The sequence below is a fragment of the Ursus maritimus genome, unplaced genomic scaffold, assembly GCF_017311325.1.
Source record: "Ursus maritimus isolate PB19 unplaced genomic scaffold, ASM1731132v1 scaffold_21, whole genome shotgun sequence".
Taxonomy (NCBI): Eukaryota; Metazoa; Chordata; class Mammalia; order Carnivora; family Ursidae; genus Ursus; species Ursus maritimus.
This window is the reverse complement of record NW_024424564.1, coordinates 27430253-27457500: the sequence shown is the minus strand read 5'-3', so window position 1 is coordinate 27457500 and position 27248 is coordinate 27430253. Positions and strand designations below refer to the sequence as shown.

The window sequence follows — 27248 nt, the reverse complement described above, 5'->3', positions numbered from 1 at the left end:
CACATATTGAGGATAAGAATTAATAACCTAATGAAATTTGGGGATGATAAATAACTAAAATAATTTCTTATCTTAAACAGAACTGGAAATGCATTATTAAGATAAAGTGAAGACAGGTGCTTTGGAAAATCAGTTGAAAATTTGAAAAATTTGACTAAGCAATGTACTCTCCCAGATTTGTATTTTTAGTAAAGTCTGTGTACTTTCTGTATAATTCTGTACACAGTCAAATTACTGAAAAAATTCAAAATGTTAATGCTATTTTAAAAGTTGTTCTTTCTTTTTCAAGAAATCATTTATATACATAAGTGTTCTGTGAATTATGAATGCATAAAACTATGGCTATTTACATTTTGGGCACTAATGTGTCAGAGGGTCACATCTCTTTTCTCTTACCTCTGAGAAAAAGTTACATTCTGGTATACAACTAACTTTGACATGAACAATTGCACACAAATAAGATTATTATTAAAAAAAATACATCACCATTTTTCAAGTTGAGTATACTAGTAGGTTTACCAAACAGAATTGAGGAAAAAAAATTTTTGTAATTTCAAAACAAATGATCTCTTCCCTTAAGTACACTTAAAACTTGTTATTCAGAGAGCAACAATTTTCTCTAAGATATATTAACAATATTTTAATCAAGTGTTAATATCTTTTTAGTTGTGCTACTATGTGTTTATGACTATTTTTATGTATTTATTAGTCAAGAGAAATGACACTCATGGAGTTTATATCTCAAACTATGTTTTGTTTATTTTTAGTGTTCGCTTTGGCACTCCTTCCAGGCAGTTCTCTTGGCAACAGTGGTGTTGCCTCTGCCTGTCGTGTGTCTTACGCAATTAAGCTCTTCCATTATATCCCCATCACAGCTTACTCTGTGAATGTTCTAGCTGTTGTATCCGGCCATTAACTTATATAATTTTTCCTATAGTCAAATTTTAGTCAAATTTTTTCCCCTAAACACAAGAAAGAAAAGATTTTATGAGAATCTAGGCAATGAATTTTAAATGGAAAAACATCAGAGTGTACTAAAGGTTTTTGTCTTTTCCTCCTGCCTCATTCCCTCCTGGTGCCAAAATTTTTCTCACACCAGGGTAGGAGATTTGGATCTGGCCACAATAAGTAGAATTTACTTGTTAAACTCTGTTTCTTATAAACCCAGCACAAGAGAACCTGGAGTACCTAGTAGACGGTACATGGAGACTGTGTCCAACCACACTTGTTGTAATGAACAAAAAGGCCAGCGCATACGGAATCATTTACTCTCTGGCCGTAGCTCAGCAGACCCCAACTGAGCGAGTCTTGGGAAGGAATAGCAAATCCTTCCAAGAACTAACCACAGACGAGCTGGGTTTCTGTAGGAGCTGAGCTCGGGGCGGTGAACCTTCTGTTAGTGTGATTTGGGGTGTCAGGAATAGGCTCAGTAGACATTGTTCATTCATTTCTCAGAAAAGAATGTGCCAGGTCTTAGGTGGGAATTGGGGCTGGGGAGAAGGATGCATGTAAGTCTAAGCAAAAGCTATCATGGAGAGTTACATGGTACAGTGAGAGTATGAATTGGGGACATTTGACTTCATTAGGTGTGTGGGTAAGGTGGAAGGTTCTCCTGGAAAGACATTTGAACTGAGATATAAAACCTTGCTATTCAGGGGCACCTGGGTGGCTCAGTCGGTTAAGCATCTGCCTTCGGCTCAGGTCATGAGCCCGGGTCCTGGGATCGAACCCCATGGCGGGCTCCCTGAGCAGGGAGCATGCTTCTCCCTCTCCCTCTGCCACTCCCCCCTGCTGGTGCTCTCTCAGCTCGCGCGCTCTCTCTCTCAAATAAATAAATAAATACTTTACATAATAAAAAAATAAAACCGTGCTATTCAAAATGTGGTCCATGAATAGTTTGCTTGAGTGTCATCTGGGACCTTATTAGATATGCGGATTCTCCAGTCCTGTCCTACACCTACTGAATTAGGCTCTGCATTTTAATAAGATCCGCAGTGGTTTACATGTACATTGAAGTTTGAGAAATGTGATCTAAAGCTTCAGTGGGGCTTGAGGTGAGAGTAAGGTTAGGAGCACTGGAGTGTCCTAGACAGAAGGAACTGTGTGTGCAAAGACCATCTTGCAGGGGAGCTGGTTATGCCCTAGGGACTGAAAAGAGGGCTGGAGCCCAGGGGTGGGTGGGAGCATGTAGCGTCCTGGCAGTCAAGAGAGGAGTGTTTCAAGGGCATGGGTATAGCAACATAGCTGAAAACCAAGAGACGGACTGAAAAATGTTTGATGACTTTGGCAGAGATTTTTGGTTACCATTTGGAGGGCTTTTTTGATGGAGTAATACAGGTGCAAGCCAGTATGAATGAGTTGAACAGTGAGTATGGGGGGAAGGGTGAGCAAAAGAGGCAGCTACAATAGATCATTCTTTCTTTTATTCAGTACATTTGCTGAACATTGTTATATACAAGACAGTGAGAATGTACAGATGAGGGACTAAGTCCAACAATAGGGATATAGCCTAAGTTGCTATGGGAGGACAGGGGCAGAGTGGCTAAATAGGAGGTGTGTGTGTGTGTGTGTGTGTGTGTGTGTGTGTGTGTGTGTATGCATACACATATGTGTGTACTGACTAGAAGAATAAGGTGGGGAACAAAAAGTTAATCAGAAATAACCTCCCAGGTGGGTTGATACCTGAGCGGGTTCTTTAAGAATTTGCCTGATGATATGGGGAGCAAGGACAGAGCTCAGTTTCTGCATAGGCAAGAAGGCTTGAGAGGGCATGGTGAATTCAGAATACTGTGGGCATTCCTGATTGGCTGCAGCATTGGCGGGGGGAAGTTGAGGCAGGAGAGAAGAGATGAAACTGGATCATGAATGACCTTGAATGCCATTTGAAGGTGTTTGAATTCACCCTGAGAATTTCAGGAGGACCAGTGAAGGATTTTAAGCAGGAGGGTGACAAGCAAATTTGAATTTCAGAATAGGTACTCCGAAAAATGTGATAGAGGAGGAGTGAGAGGGAGGTCAGACTGGAGGCGTAGAAAAGCAGGGGGGCCAGTTGCAATAGTAATCCAGATACAGAGTGGGGAGTGCTTGATCAAAAGCAGTAACATAGGGAATGGAGAGGAGGTGAATGACCTTAAATTTGGAACTACTGAGTAAACAGTTTACCAAGATAGGACATAGACCTTGGGGAGAGAGCACCCAGTCCAGATAGAGACTTGAGAATCTTTAATTTATTGATTAAAGCCATAAGGTTGCACAGAATGATCCCAGACTGAACTCCATAGTAAATACTGGAACAATTATGATGAACCAATGATCAGCATTAATCTCGTACCATTCATCAGGAGGGATCATTAGAAGACTGTTTATTTGAGACATGCTGGTTATCTGCTAAGTACTGTGACTGAAATATGAAGCAGATAAAACTGGTTATGTGTGATGGCAGGAAATATCGGACATGATTTAATGGTGGCCTGGCTTCCTCCTGCTGAATGGCCCACCTCCGCCTGTGTGTGTGTGTGTGTGTGTGTGTGTGTGTGTGTGTGTATGCACGCACGCAAATTATCATGATCGCTAACCACTCTTTTATAGAGTTAGAGAATCTAGTTCATACTCTCTTTGCCTTGTGGCGTCTATGAAAAGTATGTTTGAATTTTATGGTAGTATTTGTTTTTTTTTTTTTCAAGAAGATGTTAAATCGTTTATTAATTACACACGATAATGGATGAGGCACAAGCTTCAGTCCCATCTATAATTTTATCTGATACTGTAATTCAGTTTAGATATATTGCATAGGATGTGCCAGCAATCATATTAATAACCAAATAAAGTTCTTTTAACCATGAACTCCAGGTCACAACACATTAACTGTCAGTTCAGCTACACCAGGGTTTCTGGAGACTGTGGCTTCTGTGCCCAAGCAGGTTGCAAATACATTTCAGACGGAACCTGGTATCACCTTGAAGGAATTCTAACTTCACACTGTTAAGGTAGTTTGCCAAGATGGCGTCAGAGTAGACTACCTTTACACAACACATTGTTTAAAAGACACATTTATTCAGTGCCGTGATCAAACTATTACATTTAGCAATTGGCAGCATGGGTGCAAAAAGAAAAACAAAAAACACACAAAAAAACTACATTAAAACCCTTTCTTGGAATGCTTTACATCTTCCACAGAACAGGAACTAAAATAACCTGCTACACAATTAATCACTGGTTTTTTTGCCCGTACACATGAGTATTGTCTAAAACATGTCTTCTTTGTAGCAGCTAGGCCCTGCCCCCACTGCGCTCGGCTGAGTTCACAAATCTGCTGTAGCCTGTAGCTTTCCTGTCACCTCTGTGTCTCTCCTCCTGTGAAGCTTTCTTTCTTGGCAATGGTGAAAACCTGCCACTGCTGTAGCTACTGCTGCTCCTGGAAACACCGTAGCCACCTTGGTTTCATGGTTTGGCAAAGTATTGGCCTCCACCGCCGTAGGGGCCAGAGCTTCAGCCTCCAAAATTTTCTCCTTTCATGGGTTCAGATTTTGAAGAGTGATTGTTGTGGATGCCCAAATCACTATAGCTCCTGCCACCTCCAAAACTGCTTCCATCATTACCAAATGCATTAAAGCCATCCCCACTGCCACTATAACCACCACCACCTTGAACTGCCCCCAAAGCCACCTGACCCATAGAAGTTTCCTCCATGACCAAAGTTGTCATGCCCACCAAAACCACCTCCACAACCACCACCAAAGTTTCCAGAACCACTTCGACCCCTTTGGCTGGATAAAGCACTAGCCATCCCTTGCTTAGATAGGGCTCTCCTTACTTCAAAATTGTGGCCATTCATAGTGTTGTATTTCTGAATGACAATCTCGTCTGCAGAGTCATGGTCATGAAAGGTTACAAAAGCAAAGCCTCTCGTTGCCACGCCTCGGTAAGTCATGATGTCAGTCCCTGCTCTTCAAAATAATCTCTTAAATGATGTTCTTCAGTGTCTTCTTTAATGCTACTGGCAAAAATTTTTTTCACAGCCAACTGGGCACCATGTCTTTGAGAATCTTTTCTTGAGACAGCCCTCTTTGGTTCCGTAACTCTTCCATCCACCTTGTGTGGCCTCACATTCATGGCTGCATCCACCTCCCCTGCAGTGACATACGTGACAAACCCAAAGCCTCTGGAGCATTTGGTGTCTGGATTTCTCGTTACCACACAGTATAAGAGCATTCCCCATTGTTCAGAATGGCTCCTCAGACTCTCATTGGTTGTTTCAGAGCTCAAATCTCTGATGAAGAGCTTCCACAGCTTTTGGGGCTCTGGGAGACTCTGACTTAGACATGATGGCGGCAGGAGGGGAGACGTTAATGATGCTTACTCGGCAGCATCCATGGGTAGAAAGTGAATTTTATGGCAGTATTTGTAAGTTATTTTTCCTGGACCATTTTTTCCCATGGTGATTGATTAAAAAGAAAAAAAGAGAAAATATTTCTTGATAAATGCAGTTATTATTTGTATTGTTCTTTGTTTCTAGGTTTCTTCCACCAGCAAAATAAGAAAGGGAGAAACACCCACACCTTTCTACAAACAAAAACGTTGGAAAGGAAAATATTGTATCTCTATCAAATGGCACACTGTTATCATAGCATCTTATTTTCAGCTATTTATAATGAAATATCAGTTACTGAAGTTCTTCTCATAAGCTATTCTTCCTGGAGGCTTTATGCCATAATTTTCAACTATGTCTAGTTATATAATCTTCATCAAGGGGTTAAATATTTTAGGTGAGATTCATAGATTTAAATGCTTGATGTTAGATTGGCTTCCTGTATTATTATTAGGAAACCATTTTTTATCCATGTAAACGACAAGACCAAAAATTTTTAATAGATGTTAGATCTTTGTCTACTAAATTTCTCTCTCTTTTTTTTGAGATTTTCTTTATTTATTTACTTAACAGAGAGAGAGGCAGCGAGAGAGGGAACACAAGCAGGGGTGAGTGTGAGAGGGAGAAGCAGGCTTCCTGCGGAGCAGGGAGCCCGATGCGGGGATGATCCCAGGACCCTGGGGTCATGACCTGAGCTGAAGGCAGATGCTTAATGGCTGAGCCACCCAGGCGCCCCTACTAAATGTCTTTTAAAAATATTATATACATTTTTCAGGCAGCTGCCTGAAAATGGTAACCTTGCTTTTTGTATGTTGTTTAAATTACATCTGAAAATGTCTTAATATTTTATTTTGAATTTGTCAGTGATTTTCATTTTAAATGTATATTCAGTATATACTTAATCATTTACTATCAGCATTTATTTATTATTGCTCATTCATTTATTTGTTGAACTACCACCTGCCCTTATATGGCTTTATCATCTAATTTGAGAAACCAGACATATAAAGAGGAGGATTAAAAAAAAAAAACTTGGAGTATACTACATAGAGAAATATCTTTAATTCAACAAATTTTATTAATTACTTTGTGTGCCTTAAACATAGGAATTACTCAGCAAGTTGTCAACTGTGTGAAGGAAGGGAAGCTGTGGCTTCTGCCCTTTTAGAACCTTGCAAATTAGATTTTAGAGGAGTTGGGGGAGGACATAATATGATGATACTGATGATGGTAGGTAGGTGAATATAAACTATACATTAAGCTCATTACATTCTCACAACAACCTTATAATGTAGCTTAATATTATTTTCTTCATTTTATGGATGGAGAGAACTAAGGCCTAGACAGGTCAAGTAATTTGTCCATGGCCACATAGTTAATGTACGAAAGATACAGGGTTAAAGGTCTGTGTGACTTGGTGTCCCATTCATACAGCCACCATATTGTATGAGAGCATCAAAAATTATATGATGTCACAAATAGCAGAAATGCAAGGAAAAATTGATAATTGCCCTAAGAAGCAAAATTGAATTTTTATAGAGATTTAGCTGAGGGGCAAATTTCATCTATTTGGGGAAGATAAGGAAAGACTGTTATTTAGCAAATGCAAATTAAAGTCAACTAATACAATGTACACTGTGTATATTGAATTCTCATAGAAAGCTTTCATTCTCTGTTTTTTTGAATGATTTAATGAGTAGTAAATAGACAGAAGGGTGGTTCTTAAATGCAGCTGTGAATATATATTACTGTTACAATCACAGTTATTATTAATTGTAGTATAATATTCACATTATGCTACATGATGAATAGAACAATAAATAAATACAATATTTGCTCTCCAAAAGATGTTCTGTAAAGCTTGCCAGTTTTCTGAATGTGGCTTTGTTAAATGATTGGATAAATTCTGGTCTTGAAATTGCCTCTTCATAGCACTAAAACAAATACAGTAAGGGAGCTGAAGTCTTACTCAAGTGAGTAAAGCATGATGTTCTTTGTGTGTCCAATTTAAAAGAATTATCTCATGATTTTTAACACACAGCTCACTTCTTTTGAATCTGGCACGTGAAGAGTTTTGAGGAACAGAAAATAGGGCCTGTAGGAAAGGCCAGGAAATGGCATTATTTATCTGAGAGAATAAGCAAGCTCAGGAAATAATGTTTCAAAAATACATTCTAAATAATGTCCCTGATTCTATGATAACCTTGTTTCACAAAAATCCTGAGGATAGTTATTTGAGGATATACTTTGACTTGTTGATTTGGTTGGCTGTGTGTGCAGATCTTCCTCAACTTACAACGAGTTTACACCCAATATACTGCATTTGATACACCTAACCCACCAAACGTCATGGCTTAGCCTTGCCTACCCTAAATGTGCTATGGGCTCGTTAGCCTACAGTCAGGCAAGATCATCTAACACAAAGCCTATTTTGTAATAAACTGTTGACTATCTCATGTGAGTTATTGAATACTGTACCGACAGTGAGAAACAGAATGGTTGAAAGTAGAGTGGTTGTTTACCTTGAGACCGTGTGGCTGACTGGGAGCTGCGGCCCGCTGCCGCTGCCCAGAACCACCAGAGTGTCATACCCCATGCGTAGTGCTAGCTCGGGAAGAGATCAAAATTTAAAATTTGAAGTATGATTTCTACTGAATGTGTATTGCTTTTGCACCATCATAAAGTTGAAAAACTGTAATTTGAAAATCATGGTAAGTTGGGCTCTGTCTGAATAACTATTACAATGCCCACATGGTGGGGACGTGTTTGTTTTTGAAGCACATATACTAAAATTGAAATGATACAGAAAATACAGGGTGTAAGGCATTCATGTAAGGATAACATGAGATTTAGAAAATATTCTATGGTTTTTGGAGTGCCATGTTTATAGATAGGGTGGCTCAATGTCATAAAGGTGTTAGTTTAGTTCTCCTGAATAAATCTACAAAGCGAAAGCAGTTCCAATAAACATCCCAGTAAGATTTTTAATGAACCTAAAAAGTTGATTTTAAAGCTCCTGTGGAAGAGCAAAGGGCCAAAAATAGCCAATTTTTGGAACAGGACAATTTTGAAGAAATATGAACGTTGGAGATTCATTAAGCTCTAAATGTGGTGCTGTTACAGGGAGAGACCGAGTCCACAGTAGGGAGCACATAAACAGACCCACTCAGGTATAGATGGTTGGTACGTGAAAGGCCTGGCTTTGCAGACCCATGGAGATGGATTAGGCACTGAACAGACTGTTCAATAAATGTTGCTGGGACAACCGGCTAATTGGAAAAAATACATATTTTCTTACTTTTAGCCACAAACAAAATCAATACCAGGGGAGTTAAAAGCTTAAATGTGAAAATACTTCAGAACCTCTAAAAGAAAACAGAAGAATATATTTATACACTCCTGGTAGGCAAGGATTGCTTAAACAAAATACGAAATGCACAAATTACAAAGGAAGATTTGATCAATTTGACTACATTTATAACAAAAATTTGTATGAATAAAGAAAATCCCATAAAATAGAAGTGAAGACAAACCACAGAGTAGGAGATGTATTTTACATGTAAACAGCAAAATACTGATATCCAAATATATAAAATTTTAATTAGAAAAAAGAGAGGTAGAACAATTAAAAAGTGGACAAAGGATTTGAACAGGCAATTTACAGAAGAATGATAATATACACATAAAATATGCTCAAGTTAGCAGTAATCATGGAAATGCACAATGAAATATTGATTTTGTAGAAAAAAGGGGAAATTGCCTTCTGCTCGTGTAAGAGGAAGTTTGGACAATGTCTGGACAACATTTTGGACAATATCTGGTAAAACTTTGACTTAACTTTTCCATTCTAGAGCAACTCTGACACCTGTATCCAGGAGACATTTATAAGACTGCTCATGGTAGCATTTAATGCAAGTTAACAGTAGAAAGAATATATGAATTGTAGAACAGTCAATCAGTGGAATACTATTTGGCAGTGAAAGTGAACTAGATTTAGCTGCATCCCCATAGACAAATCTAAAAATGATGATTAACAAAAAGTTCTACAAGGATATACTACATGACCATTTTATTTGCAGTTCTAATACATGCAAAAACAATACTATTGTTTAGGGATATCTACAGATGTGATAAAAGTAAAGGGACGTGCATTGGGATGATAGATACCACATTCAAGATGATGGTAATCTTTAAGAGGGGAGGGAAAGAGGTTAGATCAGAAAAGGATACACTTTATTTCTTGAGGTAGGGGCGAAGGCTGCTTTATTAGTCCTTATACCTTTTAATTGAAAGTTTTAAAAAGCATAGTTGGAACTTGAAGAAAACCAGTTATTAGATAAAAAGAGAGGGATTACTGATTCATTCAAAAACGTTAGTATTGCAGTGAGGTTGCATTTCTTATTCACTCATGTCTTAATTTCTCTTGATTGCTGTTGTGCACACAGAGAAGGGGGCAGCTTTCTGAAAGGTGAACAGATGGCTCTGTTGAGACATGTGGGTGAAACTAAACCAAATATGGCTTTCCACGTCAAACTTCCATTTTTTTCCAAGATGTAATATAAAATATCTTTAAGAAATACATCATTGTATAATATAAGCTATTACCTGCCTCAAAATTTAGATACACGCACGCGTGCACCTTTTTTGAACAGAGTGCGGCGTCATAGTTTGTGTTTGCCTAATCATGTAAGAAGTGAAACATAGAAGGAAATTTTTGTACAGATTTTATTTGTCCTACTTGTATCCTACATGTTCATGGCTTCAAAATTAATAAGCTTCTCTAGAGATGAGAATAAAGATTAAAGACAAAGACAGTCGATTTGCTGCGGCAGCTGCCTTTCCCGAGCGGCCTGAATTAAGCATTCAGATGTTGTAGTTGATAGCTGCGTAGGGGTGTGTTTTTCAAGTCTTCTGACAAAAATGAAATTTCCAATTTGGCTTGAAGAAGAAAAATCAAAGCCTTCTGTAAGACCTTATCCCTAAAGCCTGAAGGCTCTTTCTTTGAGAGAAAGATGTATGATTTCTTCCAAGGGACAAACAGAAGTCTTTTTCAGCTCAGCCAACGTAATGTGAGAGACACAGATTTCACACGACATTCTCCGATTTTATCCAAGAGATACTTTTAAATCAATAAGGCTTGAGCAGGTGGGTATGTTTCTGCAAGGATATACACTACACTGTGCAGATACACAAAATAGAAGACTTGTGGTTTTCTTCTTCAGGATTTTCTTCCTAATGAGGTTAGAAATTGGGAATGAATCTTTTGGTGTGGTCCTCTGACAATCCCACATGGGTGAGTCTATAGCTCCTTTTTCTGTTTTCCTGATTGGTTCATCCACTCTTTGGTTAACACAGGATTTTTTTATCTCAAGGAGAAAGCTAAAGATAGAGCAACACTGAGTCACTCCTGAAAGACAGCCATACTCTCTCTGTCAGGATTCTCAGATGAACTCAGTGACTGTCTGAATCCTTTGTGCTGATGGTAAACTCAGCGTAAAAGCCTCCTACTCTTTGACCACCACTTCCTGCAGTCCTCCAGTTTTGATAATTCATCAACCCCAGAAGGGTCTCCAATCCATTGAGCCTCCTGCCTTTTCACTGCCCACTTCCTGTGTCCCTCTCTTCTACCTTAGATTCTGTAGTCCATTATTACAGCCATGCTCTTGTCCCTTCCTCCCTCTGTTGTACTCACCTGAAAAATTTCAACCTGATTAAATCTATTTCTTTGCCTACTGTACACCAACACCCAAGCAACTGATTTTGACTAGACAGCCGTGCTGACTGATTGCATCTTAAATTTATTTATACAAAGTTCCAGGGCACTCAGCACGGCGTAGCCAACCCGTTTACTGAGTAGTTATCACCTCACTGTCCTATGACATCAATACTCTCTTTCTACTAGATCTTTTCCATCAGCACACGTTTATAATGTATTTACCATCTTTAAAAAGGAAAACTTCATTTGACCCCTCATCCCTATCCAGCTCCTGTCTCATTGCTCTGCTCTCCTTTAAAGCAGAACTCTCCAAAAGAGTTGCCCATATTTGATCTTCATTTCTTCATTTTCCACTCTTCTGAATCCACCCCCAATTAAATTTTGTCCCCACCATTCCACTCAAGGTCAAGGTCCCAGTGATTCACTGAAATCAGCCTTTCTATAGCACTTGGTCCTGGTGATCACCCCCTCTCCTTGAAACTCTTCTGCTCCTTGGCTTCTGGGCCACTACCCTTCCCATCCCTTGGCCCCTAGTCACCTTTCCTGCTCCTTCCCTTCCTGCCTTTTGAAGTCTTTGCAATTCTTTTCTTGTTTGACTCCCCCCCCCCAACTGATCATAGGCCCATGGCTATAATATTTACATGCTGAGCACTCCAACTTCAAGGCAACAGAAGTTCCTGTATTTGGGACTTTTCCAGACCTTGCTCTGTGTATCTCTTCATCTGGCTGTTCATTTGTATCCTTTATAAAAACTGGTATATATACATATATTCAGATAACTCTCCACAACTTCTCCACAGAAGTCTAGAATTATATACGTCCAATGGCATTCATGACTTTTCCCTTTGGAAGTCTAATAGGTATCTCAAACTTAACATGCTTAAAATTTATTTTCTACCTTCCCCATTTAAAAAAAATACATCATCAATGAAGCTATATCATAACATAGCACGTTACCCAGCTTTTTTTTCAGAACCCTTGTCATTACCTGACATTGCATCACGTATCTGTATATTTATTTTCCTGTTTCACCCACTTGAGTATAACCCCGTGTCCACAGGCTCTCTCTTGTTTATTCATTCCTTATGGTAAGCACCCTAATCGTCCTTTAAAGATGTCCATGTCCCCTTTCCCAGAATATGTGGATGTGTTTTCTTACATGGCAAAAGGGACTTTGCAAATGTGATAAAGTTACGGGTCTTGTGTCAGGGAGATTATCCTGGATTATCAGGGTAGGAGCAATAGAATCACTCAGGTCCCTGTAAGGGAAAGAAGGAAGCATGGGAATTAGAGAAGGAGTATGACAATGGAAGCAGAGATTAAAGTGATGGGGTCATGAGCCAAGGAAGGCAGGGGCCTCTAGAAGCTGGAAAGGGCAAGGAACAGTCTCTCCTTGAGAGTCTCCAGGAGGAACACAGCTCTGCTAGCACCATGCTCTTAGCTCCGTAAAACCTCTTGGACTTCTGACCTCCCGAGCTTTAAGTTCATACGTTTGTGTTGTTTTAAGCAACTAAACTTGTAATTTGTTACAGTATACAGTAGCAGGAAACTAATACAGTTCTGTATCTCTGCTGTTTAGAATTTGTCTGGCATGTAGGCATTAAGTAAGAAAATGTCTTTTGAATGAGTGTTATGTCTTCCTTATTTTAGATCCCATATAGAAATTATTGAAGTTTCAAATTTGTATTCTAAATGTTATTGAAAATAAAGAATCTATTCTTTATTTGAAAATAATACTTACCTGTATTTTTATCCAGGCAAAAGATATTCTTTGTTATCCTAGTCTATTTCAAGGAGGCATTTCGTGTGTTGTGTGTCCGCGCGCGTGCGTAGTGATGTAAAAATCTCAGAATATCCGGAATGGAAAGGACTTTGAAGGGCATTCATTTGAATTTCCTGACCTGATGTTTGTATATTTTTCATACTATACCCCAACAAGTGACCATCCCATGTCTATTTTAGAATTTTCAATGATGGGAAACTCACTTTAGCTGGAGGGGTCAAAACACTTTTGGATAGATTTTTCTGACTTTTGTCTGTTTTGTTCTCTACTTACAAAGTTAAACCAAGACTAAAAATATTAGTTATAAGCTAAAACTGACTTATTTTAACCCATGTATTAAAGATCTATCTGAAGCCCAATCACTGATTATCTTTACATGTGAAATGCCTACTTTTGCAGAAAGTCTTTATGCTAGGCCATCAGAAACCATCAAATATTCTGGAGGGGGAATGGTGAGTAAAACTCAAGAAGTGATTTGCAGATCTGCAGATTTGCAGTTATGTGATAAATGCTTCCATTAGCTCCCTCATAGGAGGCACTTCAGGCAGTAATTTTAGTAGAGAAAGGTATTGGCTTAACTTTGGGTTTTTACTTGTCTCCAAATACTGTCGAATTACTAATATTTCTGTTTTGTTGATGGCTCAACTGATATAGAAGTCAGTGAATTCGAATCTGTGAATTCAGCTCCGTAACTGGTGAGCCCTGTCAGTGTCCTATGCACGTGCCAGACACCTGAGGAATGGTCAAGTTACGGCCCCTGCCCTCAAGAGACTCTCTCATGAGCTAGTTGGGAATATAGACACGTAAACACAAATGTAACAGGAAATGACCGTGCTCTACTGATGGCAAGCGGAGAGGCACCAGTGATTAGTTCTGGCTTGCTCACCCAGACAGGGAGTGGGTGAGAGGGGAGGAGGAAGGGGAAAGAAGGGGAGAGGAAGGAAGGGAATAAGCATAATGCGTGACCTTCTATGTGTAATAGAGCAGCACAACACAGTATCTCGAATGTTCCATTGTTAATTTTATAAATAGTAGTTGTTTAAATGTGTAGACCTTGATTACATTGTTGGAGGTTATTTCCTGATAAAAATTTGCTTGCAAATGCCATGATTTTCACTTTCTATTAATGTATTTTAAAAATTCATTCTCAGGGCACGTGGGTGGCTCAGTCAGTTGGGGGTCTGCCTTTGGCTCAGATTGTGATCTTGGGATCCTGGGATTAAGCCCCAAGTCAGGCTCCCTGCTCAGCAGGGAGTCTGCTTCTTCCTCTCCTTCTGCCCCTGCTCATGTGCTTTGTGTCTCTCTCTCTCTTTGTCAAATGAATAGGTAAAATCTTAAAAAAAAAAAAAAAATCTAAAAAATTGATTCTCTAAAGTAAGTGGCAAATGAAAAATTTTGCATTACTTTTTCCATGGCATCTAAACAATCTGTTAAGAGTCAGTTGTCCCCAGAATGTCAGATGTTTTGTATCTAGCTCTCAGGACTATCAAAGTTGTTGGCATTAGTCAACTCTGTCTCTCTTATTTTATTTTGCATGTTCAAAGGGAGAGTCGAGCCTTTTGACCTGTAGGCATAGGGTTTCTCGGCCACTCAGGTGTACTCATGCACTTGGTGAGGCTGCATTTCCCATCTTTGAGGTGGCCATCGTGGGCCTATCCGACGAAAACTTAGGGGTGGTGATTGCCCTGCCATCCTTTTGGATGACGTGGTTTCTTGGAGAACTATAAGCTCCACGAAGAAAGGTAGCACATCCCTCTTGCTCTCTGCTGCAGCGTTAATGCCCACCATAGGAGGCCTTTGCTTGCTGAATCAATCAATCAATGAATTATTCTTACCTCACTGTACTTCAGGTGTCAGCAATAAAAGTAGGAGCTAAGGGAACATGGTGTGATTTCTTCCTTTTATGGTGCACCAAAGCACCACTCTTTTTTGCAGTCTCACAGTCATGTGTTGAGCTCCTGTTTCTTTTTCATTCCGCGCTGCCAGTGATGTACCAGGCACCACGGGGGTTCTAGGCCTTTCTCTGGCCACAACAGAATCCTCGAGAGCAGACCGTGCATCATACTCACATTTAATATCAGTAAATGCTTGCTGTGATGTCAGTGCTCGGTAGGCATTTACCCAGGAAAAGAGTAGTAGCAGCTTGGAGGTAGGAGAGGGCCCAGGTGCACTGGGAGCAGCAGAGACAGCAGCCTCATTTGCTGGACTTCTGATAGCCCAGAATCTTAACGTATTTTTTCCCTTCTCAACCTTTTTAAAAAATTTCATGAATGAGCATGTTGAAACTTCCCCAAGCCATGCATCTCTCCCTTTTCCTGTACAAGCAGGATGCAAAGTCAGGGTTGGCTGGTGGGAAACAAGTTACTAATTTCTAGGTTCCAATGCCTCTGAGAAACAGAACGAGAGATATGTCAGTTGGCTAATGTTGTGGAATGTGGGATGGAGACCTCGTCCCTTTCTCCTCTCTCTGCCCATATTCTTGGCTGTGTTTCATTCACCTCCACATGTCATATGATAGTCATTTATTTGTTGCTGGTCCCAAACAAGAAGACCATTATTAAGGCTGTATTGAGATCTTTTACGGCTTAGACTAAGGGTCTTAAATCTTTCCTTTGTCCATTTCCTGTTACCCTTTCTTCACTAACCACCCTGACTGCAAAGCCCCGGAGTTCAAAGATGGTTGCTTAATTAGCTCGAGGCCTTTTCCCATGGATGATCGGAACTGTTGCTATAGCATCTCTAGTGATATTTGCGTGTACATACGGAGGTATGTCGTGACCCGTGTAAAAAAGACTGTCTTGGTGATATGGAGCGCCTGGTTTCTATCTGTGAGAACAGTAATAAAATTGGATATCGGTGGTTAACATATTCTAAAGTATTCAAGTTCCTACTAAGTCCAGGGGATACAGTCGTAGGGGAGTGGCCATAGCACAGTCTAGTGAGGGAGACAGCAATACGAACAAATATGTAAACACAAACTCTGATCAGTTATGGAGGAAAACCTGTGGAGGAGGCCATCTTGGAGAATGGAGAGTCTGGTTTCAGTAAGGTGTCGGGGACAACTTTCTGAGGTGACAATGAAGCCAACATTTAGAGATCAGAAAGGATTCAGCTGTGCTGGAAGGGCAGAGTAGACTTTGCAGGCAGAGCAGAAACAATCTTAAAAAAAAAAAAGTCTGTTGTCTGAGCAGGAATTATTTATTTTGGGATGAGGATGGTTGTACATGGCCATCCACACCTTGCCCCTAGTCAGTGAGGTGGCTGCCTACGATCTGGAATGCAGACTGATTGTGAGGCAGGACATCCGGGCAAATACTGCGTGTACCTCATACTCATCTCTACGTGGCTTTCATTTCTGTCTTTGTCACCAGCCGCGAGCTGGGGACCCAGGTAGAGAATTGCTGTATGTTGCTTTCCTAGTTCCCTGAGCTCAGAGCAGAAAGAGGTGGGTCATAGTTGCATCTGGGCATGGCTCATGAGGAGCGTTAAAAACCCTTTGTTAACTTGTTCTTCCATGATCTGTGATTGCTAGGAATTTCACTTCTGGACATTTTAAGGACAATTTTAGCTTTTCTTCCTCACATGGTGTGAATAATTCAAAGGGTTAGTAATGGGATTGTTTTGGGGTGTGGATTTTAATGAGTGCTTCATCTCCTAAAATAATACCACTCAGGTATTTTAACATTGTCAGGCACATCACAAAGGGGGAAGAATAGGGGGTACAGAGCAAAACTCTTCAGCAACCAGGATGGTTTTTGAAGATAAATATAGCCTGCTAGATAATAAAACAAAAACGTAGGTTCATAAATTTCTGAGGGTGGAAAGTGGAAAAGATAAGTTACCAAATGATTGAAGGGTCCAGAACGTAAGCTTCAGGAGAGCAAGATCTTGGGTCATGCTGCCCACTGCTGGGTTCTCACTGCTTAGAAGGGTGCCTAGCACAGAGCGAGGCCCTGGGAGTATGTGCTGAGTGAACAAACAGAGAGACTGTGAGCAGATACACTTAGGTAGGTGGGACTGTGAAGGTGTATTTTATACATCCTTTTAAAATAAACTGGAATTGCAAATGGTGATTTTGAGTTTGTTTTTATTATTTTCAACAAATGGCAAATTTGTAAGATTTCGATAGAGGGAAACTTGTAAGTTTTCATCTTCCTAAAAGATGGCTGGGATTCTCACGGAGAAAGTGGCTTTGATCCCAAAGTCACGTACCTGGAATACTTCAGCATCTCTGAGATGTATGATTGCTTATGGTTCATACATCTGTCCCACGTGTGTAGCCTGGGGCAAATTATTCAATCTCTCTGTATCTCTGTTTCCTCGTTTGTAAAATGGGAATATTAGTAGAACCTACCTGATGGGATTATTGTGAGGATTAAATCAATTAATATATGTAAAGTACTTGAAACAGAGCCAAGTACATGGTAAGCTCTGTAGGCTAATGGTCGTCAACAGTCATCATCATCATCAGAAGTATACTTCCCACATTTGAGGTGACCTCTGTCAGGAACTCTCACGTGATAGCCAAAAATGTAAAACTGATTAACATTTTTAAAAAACCCTCTGTAGTGTGTATGTTTGTATTTTTGTTTGTTTTCATAATAGTTTTAATAAGATACAATTCACATACTATAAAATTCACCCTTTTAAAGTATATAATTCAGTGGTTTTTAGTATATTCACGAAGTTGTGTAACCATTACCACTGTCTAATTTTAAAATATTTCACCACTCCAAAAAGCATTTTAAGAACATTTTTTTCTTCCTTCCTCCTTCCTTCCTCCCTCTCTTCTTCCTTCCTTCCTTCCTTCCTTCCTTCCTCTTTCTCTTTCTCTTTCTCTTTCTCTTTCTCTTTCTCTTTCTCTTTCTCTCTTTCTCTCTTTGATTCGTTTGTTCATTCATTTGTTCTTCCTTGCTTTCCCCCTTCCTTTCTCTTTCATTCTCTCTTTCTTTCTGTCTTCCCTCCTTTTTCTTTCTCCCTTTTCTTTCTCTTTTCTTTCTCTCTTTCCTTCCTTCCTTCCTTCTTTCCTTTCCTTTCCTTTATTCTTTCTTTCTTTCTTTTTTCTTTTCTTTTCTTTCTTGCTTTCTTGCTTTTCTTCTCCTCCCCCTCCTTCCCTCCCTCCCTCTCTTCACACCCAACATGGGGCTTAAATTCATGACCCTGAGATCAAGAGTCGCATGTTCCACCGACTGAGTCAGCCAAGTGCCCCAGAATTTTAGAACATTTTCATCACCCTCATACCATTACCAATCTCTCCCCCTTCTTCTCTCCTCCAAGCTCCTGGCAACCACTAATCTCTGTCTGTTTTCATATATTTATCTGTTATGACCATTCCATGAACATGGACTCATACAATGTGTGGCCTTTATGTATAGCTTCTTTAACTTAGCCTAATGTTTTCAAGGCTTATCCACATGGTAGCAGGTATTAGTTCTCCATCCCTTTTGTGGGTAAATAATATTCATTGTATAGATATACCACATTTTGTGAATCCATTCATTATCACAGCATTTGGATGCATATGGAATGTTTCCATTTTCTTGGCTATCATGAATAATACTTCCCTGACATTCATGTATAAGTCTCGTATGGATGTATGTTTTCATTTTTCTTTGATATATACCAAGGAGTGTAATTGCTAGGTCTTTTGGTAATTCTGTGTTTAACATTTTCAGGAACTAACGAAACTTTTCAGAAGTAGCTTCACCATTGTACAATCCCACTAGCAAATATATGAGGGTTCCAATTTCTCTATATCTTCACCAACATTTGTTATATTTTGTCTTTTTTGTTTTAGTCATCCTAGTAGGTATGAAGTGGTATCTCATTGTGGCTTTGATTTGCATTTCCCTGATGGCTAATGATGTTGAGCATGTTATCATGAGCTTATTGGTCATTTGTGTATCTTTGGAGAAAGACCCATTCAGATCCTTTGACCATTTTTGAGGTATTTTTCTTTTTATATTTGAATTGTAGGAGTTATATGTTCTTTATATGTTCTTCAACAAATCTCATCAAATCTATGATTTGCAAATGTTTCCTTCCAGTCTATGGGTTTTTTTTTTTCAGTTTTATGATGATATCTTTTGAAGCACAAAAGTTTCTAATTTTGATCAAGTCCAATGTATTAATTTAGTCAGTCATTTGTACTTTTGATGTTGTATCTAAGAAACCTCTGTCTAATCCAAGGCCAGGAAAATTTATTTGTATGTTTTCTTCTAAGAGTTTAATAGTTTTCATTCTCATGTTTAAGTCTATGATCCATATTGAGGTAATTTTGTATGTGGTGTGAGGTAGGGTCCAAATCCATACTTTTGGATTTAGACATGTAGTTTTTCTAGCACCATTTGTGGAAAACACTATTCTTTCCACATTAAATTGTCTTGGCAACCCTGACAAAAACCAATTGACCATAGGTAAAAGGGCTTACTTCTGGATTCTCAGTTCTGTTCCACTGAGCTATATGTTTGTCTTTATACCCTTTGCCATACTTGTAGTTTTGTACTAAATTTTGTTATTAGGAAGTGTGAATCCTCTAATTTTATTCTTCAGTATTATTTTGTCCATTCTGGGTTCCTTGCATTCCCTTATGAATTTTAAGATCAGTTTGTCAATTTCTGCAAATAAGGCAGCTAGGATTTTGATAGGAATTGTATTGAATCTGTACATATCAATTTGAGGAGTATTGCCATCTTTTTTTTTTTTTTAAGATTTTATTTATTTATTTGACAGAGATAGAGACAGCCAGCAAGAGAGGGAACACAAGCAGGGGGAGTGGGAGAGGAAGAAGCAGGCTCATAGCAGAGGAGCCTTATGCGGGGCTCGATCCCAAAACGCTGGGATCGCGCCCTGAGCCGAAGGAGACGCTTAACCGCTGTGCCACCCAGGCGCCCCGAGGAGTATTGCCATCTTAACAGTATTATCTATTCTGGTCCATGAACATGGATGTGGATGCCTTTCCATTTATTTAGATCTTCTTTAATTTCTTTTAGGGATGTTTGCAGTTTTCAATGAACAAGCCTTGCACTTTTGTTAAATTTATCCTAAGTATTTCATTCTTCTTAGTGCTATTGTAAATAGAGTTGTTTCTTAAATTTTATTTTTGGATTGCTCATTACCATATGTTTGGAGGGTTTTTTGTGTTTTATTTTATTGTAATAAAATATACACAACATAAGATTTACCATGTTAACCACTTTTAAGTGTACAGTTTCCTGACAATAAGTATTCACAGCATTGTGTATTCATTACCACTATCTATTTTGAGAACTTTTTCACCTTTCCAAACAGAAACTCTGTACCCATCAAACAATAACTCCACCCTCCCCTCTTTCCAGCCTATAGTGACCTCTCCTGTTTTCTGCATACCTCGTATTAGTAGACTCGTGCACTATTTTCCTTTGTATCTGGCTTATTTCACTTAGCATAGTATTTTCAGGGTTCATCATGTTGTAGCATGTATGAGAATTCCAGTCATTTTTGTGGCTAAACAATCCTCTATTGTATGTGCATACCCCATTTCGTTTCTACATTTATCAGTTGGTGGATATCTGTGTTGTTTCCACCTTTGGACTATTATGAATAAAGCCGCTGTGAGCCGTGGCGTGCAAGCATCTGTTCGAGTGTCTGCCCTCACTTCTTTTGGGCATATGCCTGGGAGTGGGATTCTGCATTGTATGGTAATTCTGTGTCTCGCTTTCTGTGGAGCAGCCAAACTTTCCTACAGCAGCTGCACCATTTGATACTCCCTCCAGCAATGTGCGAGGGTTCCAATTCCTCCACATCCTCACCAACACTTGTTTTCCATTTAAAAAAAAAAAAAGATGGTTATCTTGATGTTGTATTTGTTTTTAATTAAGAATTAGAGTGCGTCTAAACAGTCCTTTTAGTAGTAGACACCTCATCTAGCAGACAGGTATGTACAAAGTATATTTCATATAAAAAATCAAGGAAAATTGTGAATTTTATCTCTTCATTGTTAGCTTTATTTTCTCCCTGTAATTGTAATTTTTATAATACTGCAGTTGAAGATAAACAATTAAATGTAAGCCGGGTATTTAGAAGAAGAATATTTATATTTATATATATATATATATATATATATATACACACACACACACACACACACACACACACACACACATATATATATACATATACACATATATATATATCATGTTGAGGTTTGGAAAATATAACTCTTCCTGTCTTTTCTATGATGTCAAAGACAACAGATACCACCACCGTCAGAACCTTAGCAGACAAGAGCGAAGAGATAAGTGGATATTTTTTGAACCCTTCTTTATTATCATCGGAATGTTCACCAACATCCTTGAAAAAGAAAACAGAAGACATGAGTGACCTCCCTTCTGAGAGCCAAAGAAGCATACCGCTCGCTGTGACGGACGCTTTAGAGCATATCATGGAACAACTCAGTGTTTTGACCCAGGTGGGCTGGCGTGCTTTGTACTTAGGGGTAGGTGATACAGAACAGTCCTGGTTACTGGAGGTTGCAGAACTAGCAGAGTGGGGCGGGGGGGGGATTTCTAAAGAAGGCGAGCTCAAGGTGGCAATCAGCATAGCCCGGCATGCTCTGCTGAGCTGCTGTAGTAAGATCTTACAGAGGTAAGATCAGAGCCCACGTGTACGTACGCATGTGTGCATTTACACACACACACACACACACACACACACACACACACACACACCTGCCCTTGTGCTCTATCTGCCATCTGGAGGCCAGAAGGAACAGTGGAGATTGGGAAGAATAGCAGTGGTACTCCATGCTCTAAATGTATGATTCTGCCCAGTAATGTTTTACCTGAAGATTTTTGATGTATTGTGTTCAGATTAGGACATTATCAAAGAAATATTAAGGGCCCTAAGAAAAATGATTAACAATTTCTGTTTAGAATGAAATTTTGACAATGTTTATAGTTCTTCACTGTGAAGATATTCTCATTGTCCAAGATATAACTTTCCTCATTCCAAAGCTCATTCCACTGATGCTGTGTTCTTCTGGAGGTGATGGTTTTTGCATATGTGTTTTAGAATATTACCTCGTCCCTTGATCCCTTTTTACCTTTGCAAAGAAGATATACTATGGATCCTTATGTACCGAAAGTCTTCCAACTCTTGGTCAGAAGATATAGGTGTCATTTAAGGAAAGTTGTATGTTGCAATGGACACATCAAAGGTTTCTCCTCCAGCTCTGCTGATTCCATGTTTCCTTTGAAGAAGTCTTATTGTTCCTCTGATCTATGGAATGAGGTTGCCAATATTTGTCAGAGCAGACCTTGCTACAAGCTATGCAGAAAGAGAGGCTGTCATGTGAGCTAGAGAAATGTCAATTACTTTTCCAGAATACATATTTCAAGTTGAAATGGATCTTGCATAGAAATCATCTCATTCTGTTCTCCACACTGGCCGTGCATTATAGTCACCTGGGCAGTTATAAAGCATACAGACACAAAGGGCCAGTTCTCATCTCCAGACAATCCATTGCCATTGGTCTGGGGTAAGGCCCTGACATTTGTCTTTTTAAGTACCCCATACGATTCTGTTTTACAGACAGGGTTTAGAGCCACTAATTAAATGAATATTAAAAAGCTGTCGATAACATCTGAGGGTGTTTAGAAGCAAGGGCCATGTATGTGGATTTGGGGTCCTGACAGATAGTGGGAAAGAGCCATGTGAAAACTTGGAGTCATCACAAGATTTGTTCAGTGAAAATCGTATTAAAATCACTAACTTTCACTTTGCAGTATTGTACTGGAGATGACCTTCTTTGTATTTATCAGAAATTTCTTCCCTTTAAAGGCAGCTTCTCTTCCGGCCTCAGGCCAAATTTAGTTTTCGTTGGCTTATTTCCCATATTACCACGACTTCTTCACCTACACTGTCATATTCGATGTCGGGTCCTTCTTAGAGCCTCTCCTAAGTGAATCTTTCCATTCTCTATTCTTTCAGCCTTGTGACCCCTCTTTCCTTCTTTTTACAACTGATTCAAGGTTAAATGAATCATTTAAGATTTATTGAATGTCTCTATGATTTTTAATTTTTAATTTTGCAAGCCTGGCTCTCTTTTATAATTAAAGAGGTTAAAACAAGCACAACACACTTGCAAAATAGAAACAGCAAATCTGTGGGCAAGTAGCAAGTAAAATAAACATGTTCTGATTCACTTTAATTACAGATGACTGAACATCTCCTAACTCACTCGCAGTGTTTATAACTTATCTGCACTGAACTATAACCAGAAATAAACTAAAGCAAAATTACATTTTATATGGTACTTAAATGGAGTCAACCAGTGTTAAAGGTGTTGCTAATATACGTAATAGCTTTAACATGTGGAATTGTGATAATGTATGTAAAGTATATGGCAAAATGCTTGGCCCAGAGAGGTCCTCAAGAAATGGTAGAAAATATTATCAGCATCATTCTTAATTAGCTGTAATCTATAGTTTGAAATATGAAAGCAAAAGCTATTAAATAATGATATTTTAAAAATTGTTTGCCTTCAGAGGACGATAGGGAATCAGTTCATTGTCTTGAAACTTGTTGACTAAAATAATTAAACATTTATCTTGCTTTTCTATGAAATCTACCACTGGATAACCAAGTAGTAGATGAGGAAAGTGTCTCTTATTTATAAATTATCCCAGCTAATAATTTTTTTAAATGATGGAATTAGAATGTCGTCATTTACAGTCCTCAAGGATGGATAGATCTAGGCATTGAGCAGGCCCAACATTATGAGAAAAGAAATGATCAAACCTTATTAACATACCTTCTACTGAAATAGGCCACTACCTATAGTCTTAACTATAGGTCTTATTAGATCTGTAGACTTACAGATTGAATCTGAGTCTGATCGAGCCTTTGAGTCAGCTGCCAATTTATAGAAAATGTAGAGAACAGAACAGACTGACCTGCACCCTTAGCATGCTGTCCTTAAAATTCAGACTGGTGGAAGCTCTGCGGACAGACTTTACTCTAAATGGCCTGAGTCTGTCAACAGACAAATTAAAAAAAAAAAAAAAGTGGGAGAAGATGAGAAGCTGTAGATTAAAAGGAACTTTAAATGACATCTCAAACTTTGAAAATGGGTAAGACAAAATTATAATGTCTAGGAATGTATACCTGAAAGATAAAACCATGGAGAATGTAAGAAAGCAATTACTGTAATGGTCAGGATAGTGGCTGTTGTCAGGGGGAGGGCAGGAGTGGGGATTCTGAGAGGCCCATGGAAAGAACTCTGGAGTGGCTAACAGACTTCTAGTTCTTTTTTTTAAAAAAGATTTTGTGTATCTATTTGACAGAGAGCACAATCAGGGAGAGCAGGAGAGGGAGAAGGAGGCTCCCCACTGAGCAGGAGCCCAATGCGGGGCTTGATCCCAGGACCCTGAGGTCATGACCTGAGCCGGAGGCAGACACTTAACAACTGAGCCACCCAGGCACCCCAGAGTTCTAGTTCTTGACCTGGGTGCTAGTTATCAGAGTATTTTTCTCATGAGGATTCATTCAGGGACACGTGTTTTGTGCAGCTTCCTGAATCCATTTTATTTTATAATAAAATATTTAAAAGAAATCTGAAAGATTGAAGATGAAATAGTCAATATCAAATTAGATTTGCCAAATTTAAAAACATGCATTTGTGTGTATGTGTGTGTGTGTGTGTGTGTGTGTCCATATGCTCATTTATTAGCCACAGGAGTTAAAAGAGCTAAGATTCTTCAAGTCCTCTGTGCCAGGCATCACGTAAGCATTTCACGTGCATTACGTCATTCAGGCTTCCTAACAGCCCTGTGAGGTGCCGTCACCATGTTCAAGGTGTGAGAACTGATGCCGGTCATTACGGCAATTTAAAGTACACTAGCGATCCAGCTGGTGTAGATAGGGTCTGTCATGGTTGGTCGTGACGGAGTGACCAGTGACGGCATATAAGTAGCCCCCGGGCCCCACGCACACTGCCGTGTAGCATGCGGGACTGCGCGCAGGCTCCCTGCGGCCTCTTCCCTGGCGTTGGTGCTTCCGGAGACCAGACAAGGATGGTCTACCGAGGCCTCCTGTTTTACTCTTTTCTTACCAAAGGGATCAGTTTTTATCTTTCCCTCAAATCGCTTCAGAGCGCTTTTGCCCGTGGTAGGGCCCAGAAGCAGAACAGGTTCTGGGGCTACTTTGTGAGCCCCTTCCTGGCCGAGGGGCGGACGTTCCAGCTCCTAAAAGGATCCCCCGCGCAGAGACGAGCATCATCGTCCTCACCGTCAGGGCACTAGGCATTGATCATTCTGTCCTCCTTTTGCAGACGGTTTCAATCTTGGAGCAGCGACTGACTTTGACAGAGGATAAGCTGAAAGACTGCCTTGAAAATCAGCAAAGGCTTTTCAATGTTATCCAGCAGAAAAGTTAAATAGAAAAACATGAGCAGAGGCTTGATAAGTGACCCCATGTACCTGTGCTCAGGAAGGCAGGACGAGATGCTTCGTGCAACACAACCGCATCCTAACTCTCGCGGCATTTCTTAAAAGGGTGAGCAACAGAACAAAAGGCAGAAGAGGCATAGTTAACGGCTAATTGAAACACACAAATCAATGTCAAGGACTAATCCGAATCATTACCATTTATGATTGCAGTAATAAAGTGATAACTATTCAAGTGGCTCTGTATTTCCCCCATATCATTGTAAATGCCAGTTTTCGTTTATGGTCCAGATCCTGCCGGGAAGGTAACCAAATCTCCGAATTTCATTGTTAAATCATTTCAACTGATCACGTTCAGGCGATTCCTTAAAGCAATGGATGTGTTTCCTTCGTAACAACACGCTTGGGCTGAAGTCCTGCAGTTGCCTCTAAAACTGCCTCGTGGACGCAGAGAACGAGGGAGTCGTCTGACTCGTGCTTCTGTCAGCTCAAAACAAAATTTATTCTTTCTTCACAGTGTCCTGAAATGATGAGCTTATAAAATCCCAAAGCACAGAATTGCCACAGCAAGAATACACTGACATACGTGGCACAGGGCAGTGGGCTTTATTCGTTTCTGGTGTACATGGCTTCTCCTTTGCCCAACCTGCAAGAAGACGAAGAGCTGGACACGCATGAAGCCACTTCTGCTCTCGTGGATGAGTGCGCGGGGTGACTTGGGCTGTGTCCAGAGCTGTGACCCTGGTTGCCAAGATGGCGCTGGTGGGATTTCGGTGTGCTCTGATGCCTGGAGATGCACCAGTGATGTTTACAGACACACACACGTATGTCCACACGCTTCAGCAATGTTGTTGCTTAGGGTGATTTCGGTGGCTGAGTAATAAGTACATATAATATTCACATCATTGTCTTCCTATTTTTTTTTAACGAACTGCGATTTAAAACAAAATGAAAATGAGCCTGGCATTCCAAAAAAAAAAATGCTCAAGGAGATTTGGTTACAAATTAAGAGTTTTGTTTTATCTAAAAAAAAAATGAGATTAAATTGAAGAAAAACATTAATTTTTGCTTACTTTTCTGATATGCTGAATCAAGAGCAAAGAAGGTGGGAGAGGGCAGTCTGCGTTTATGCTGTCTGTAGATAACATGGGGAAAATGCTGTCTATGTTTTGAAAAAGAAGGAAAAGTCAAGTCCTATTTATGTAGGAGTCTGTGTTTATAAATTTTTCCTCAATTTCAATCATAACTATAAGGTGTTGTTTTTTAAAAAATCACCTCATTGTGTGTTTTAAGTGCCTTTTTATATTATACTAAGTGTGAACTTCTAGACATTTTCAAAAGTTATACAGACTAAGCGCATTGTATTTTTATAACCTCATTCAAAAGACTAAGAAATGTCATACTGAGGTTTGTTTACCATTTCTTAAGCTTCAAACAATAAAGACATTTTACCTTTAAAAAAGTTCCTTTCTTTTTAGATGGTTAAAACCTTGAAATACTAAACTTCTTACCCAGCTCAGCCACCTTTCATTATGCGTCACAATGTCCTGGAGCATTTATCGAAGGTGCCCGGGCCCTGTCCCGTTTGTAGGGTCACCGGGTGGGGGAGGGGCTTGATCTGCAGCTCTGAGAAGCTCCCAGATGATGCAGATGCTTGCTGGCCTGAGGCCCACCCTCCAGAAACCCATGACGGAGCTATAACCACTTCTCACAACATGGTGTTGCCACATCTTTGCAGGCATCACACACCTTTATAAGCGATCTAAAAACAGTGGTGATAGAAACTAAAATGCCTTGAAACTTTCAAGAGTCATTTTATAGTCCCTCCCCCCTCTTTTTTTATGCTTCTGCGGATTCTCTCTGGTCTTTCTCTGATTTCCAGCCTCCTCTCCGTCCTAACCCGCATAGTCAACTGCCTGGCCAACATCTGCACGGGGAAGACTGGTAGGGGCTCTG

The 27248-nt window shown here is 39.6% G+C and overlaps 1 protein-coding gene across 4 annotated transcripts in view; it reads left to right on the top strand.

Annotated features, from left to right (window-relative positions):
- POC1B (POC1 centriolar protein B) overlaps positions 1-26747 on the top strand; it is a 98538-nt gene extending 71791 nt beyond the window's left edge. For 3 of the 4 annotated variants that reach the window (XM_040637305.1, XM_040637304.1, XM_040637302.1), the window contains 2 exons: positions 21095-21316; positions 25178-26747. In XM_040637305.1, the coding sequence (XP_040493239.1) occupies positions 21095-21316; positions 25178-25282 (327 nt within the window). In that variant the 3' untranslated portion in view covers positions 25283-26747. The remainder of the gene's footprint in view (positions 1-21094; positions 21317-25177) is intronic. The other variant, XM_040637303.1, reaches the window with a different exon arrangement.
- Positions 26748-27248: the final 501 nt, after the last annotated feature.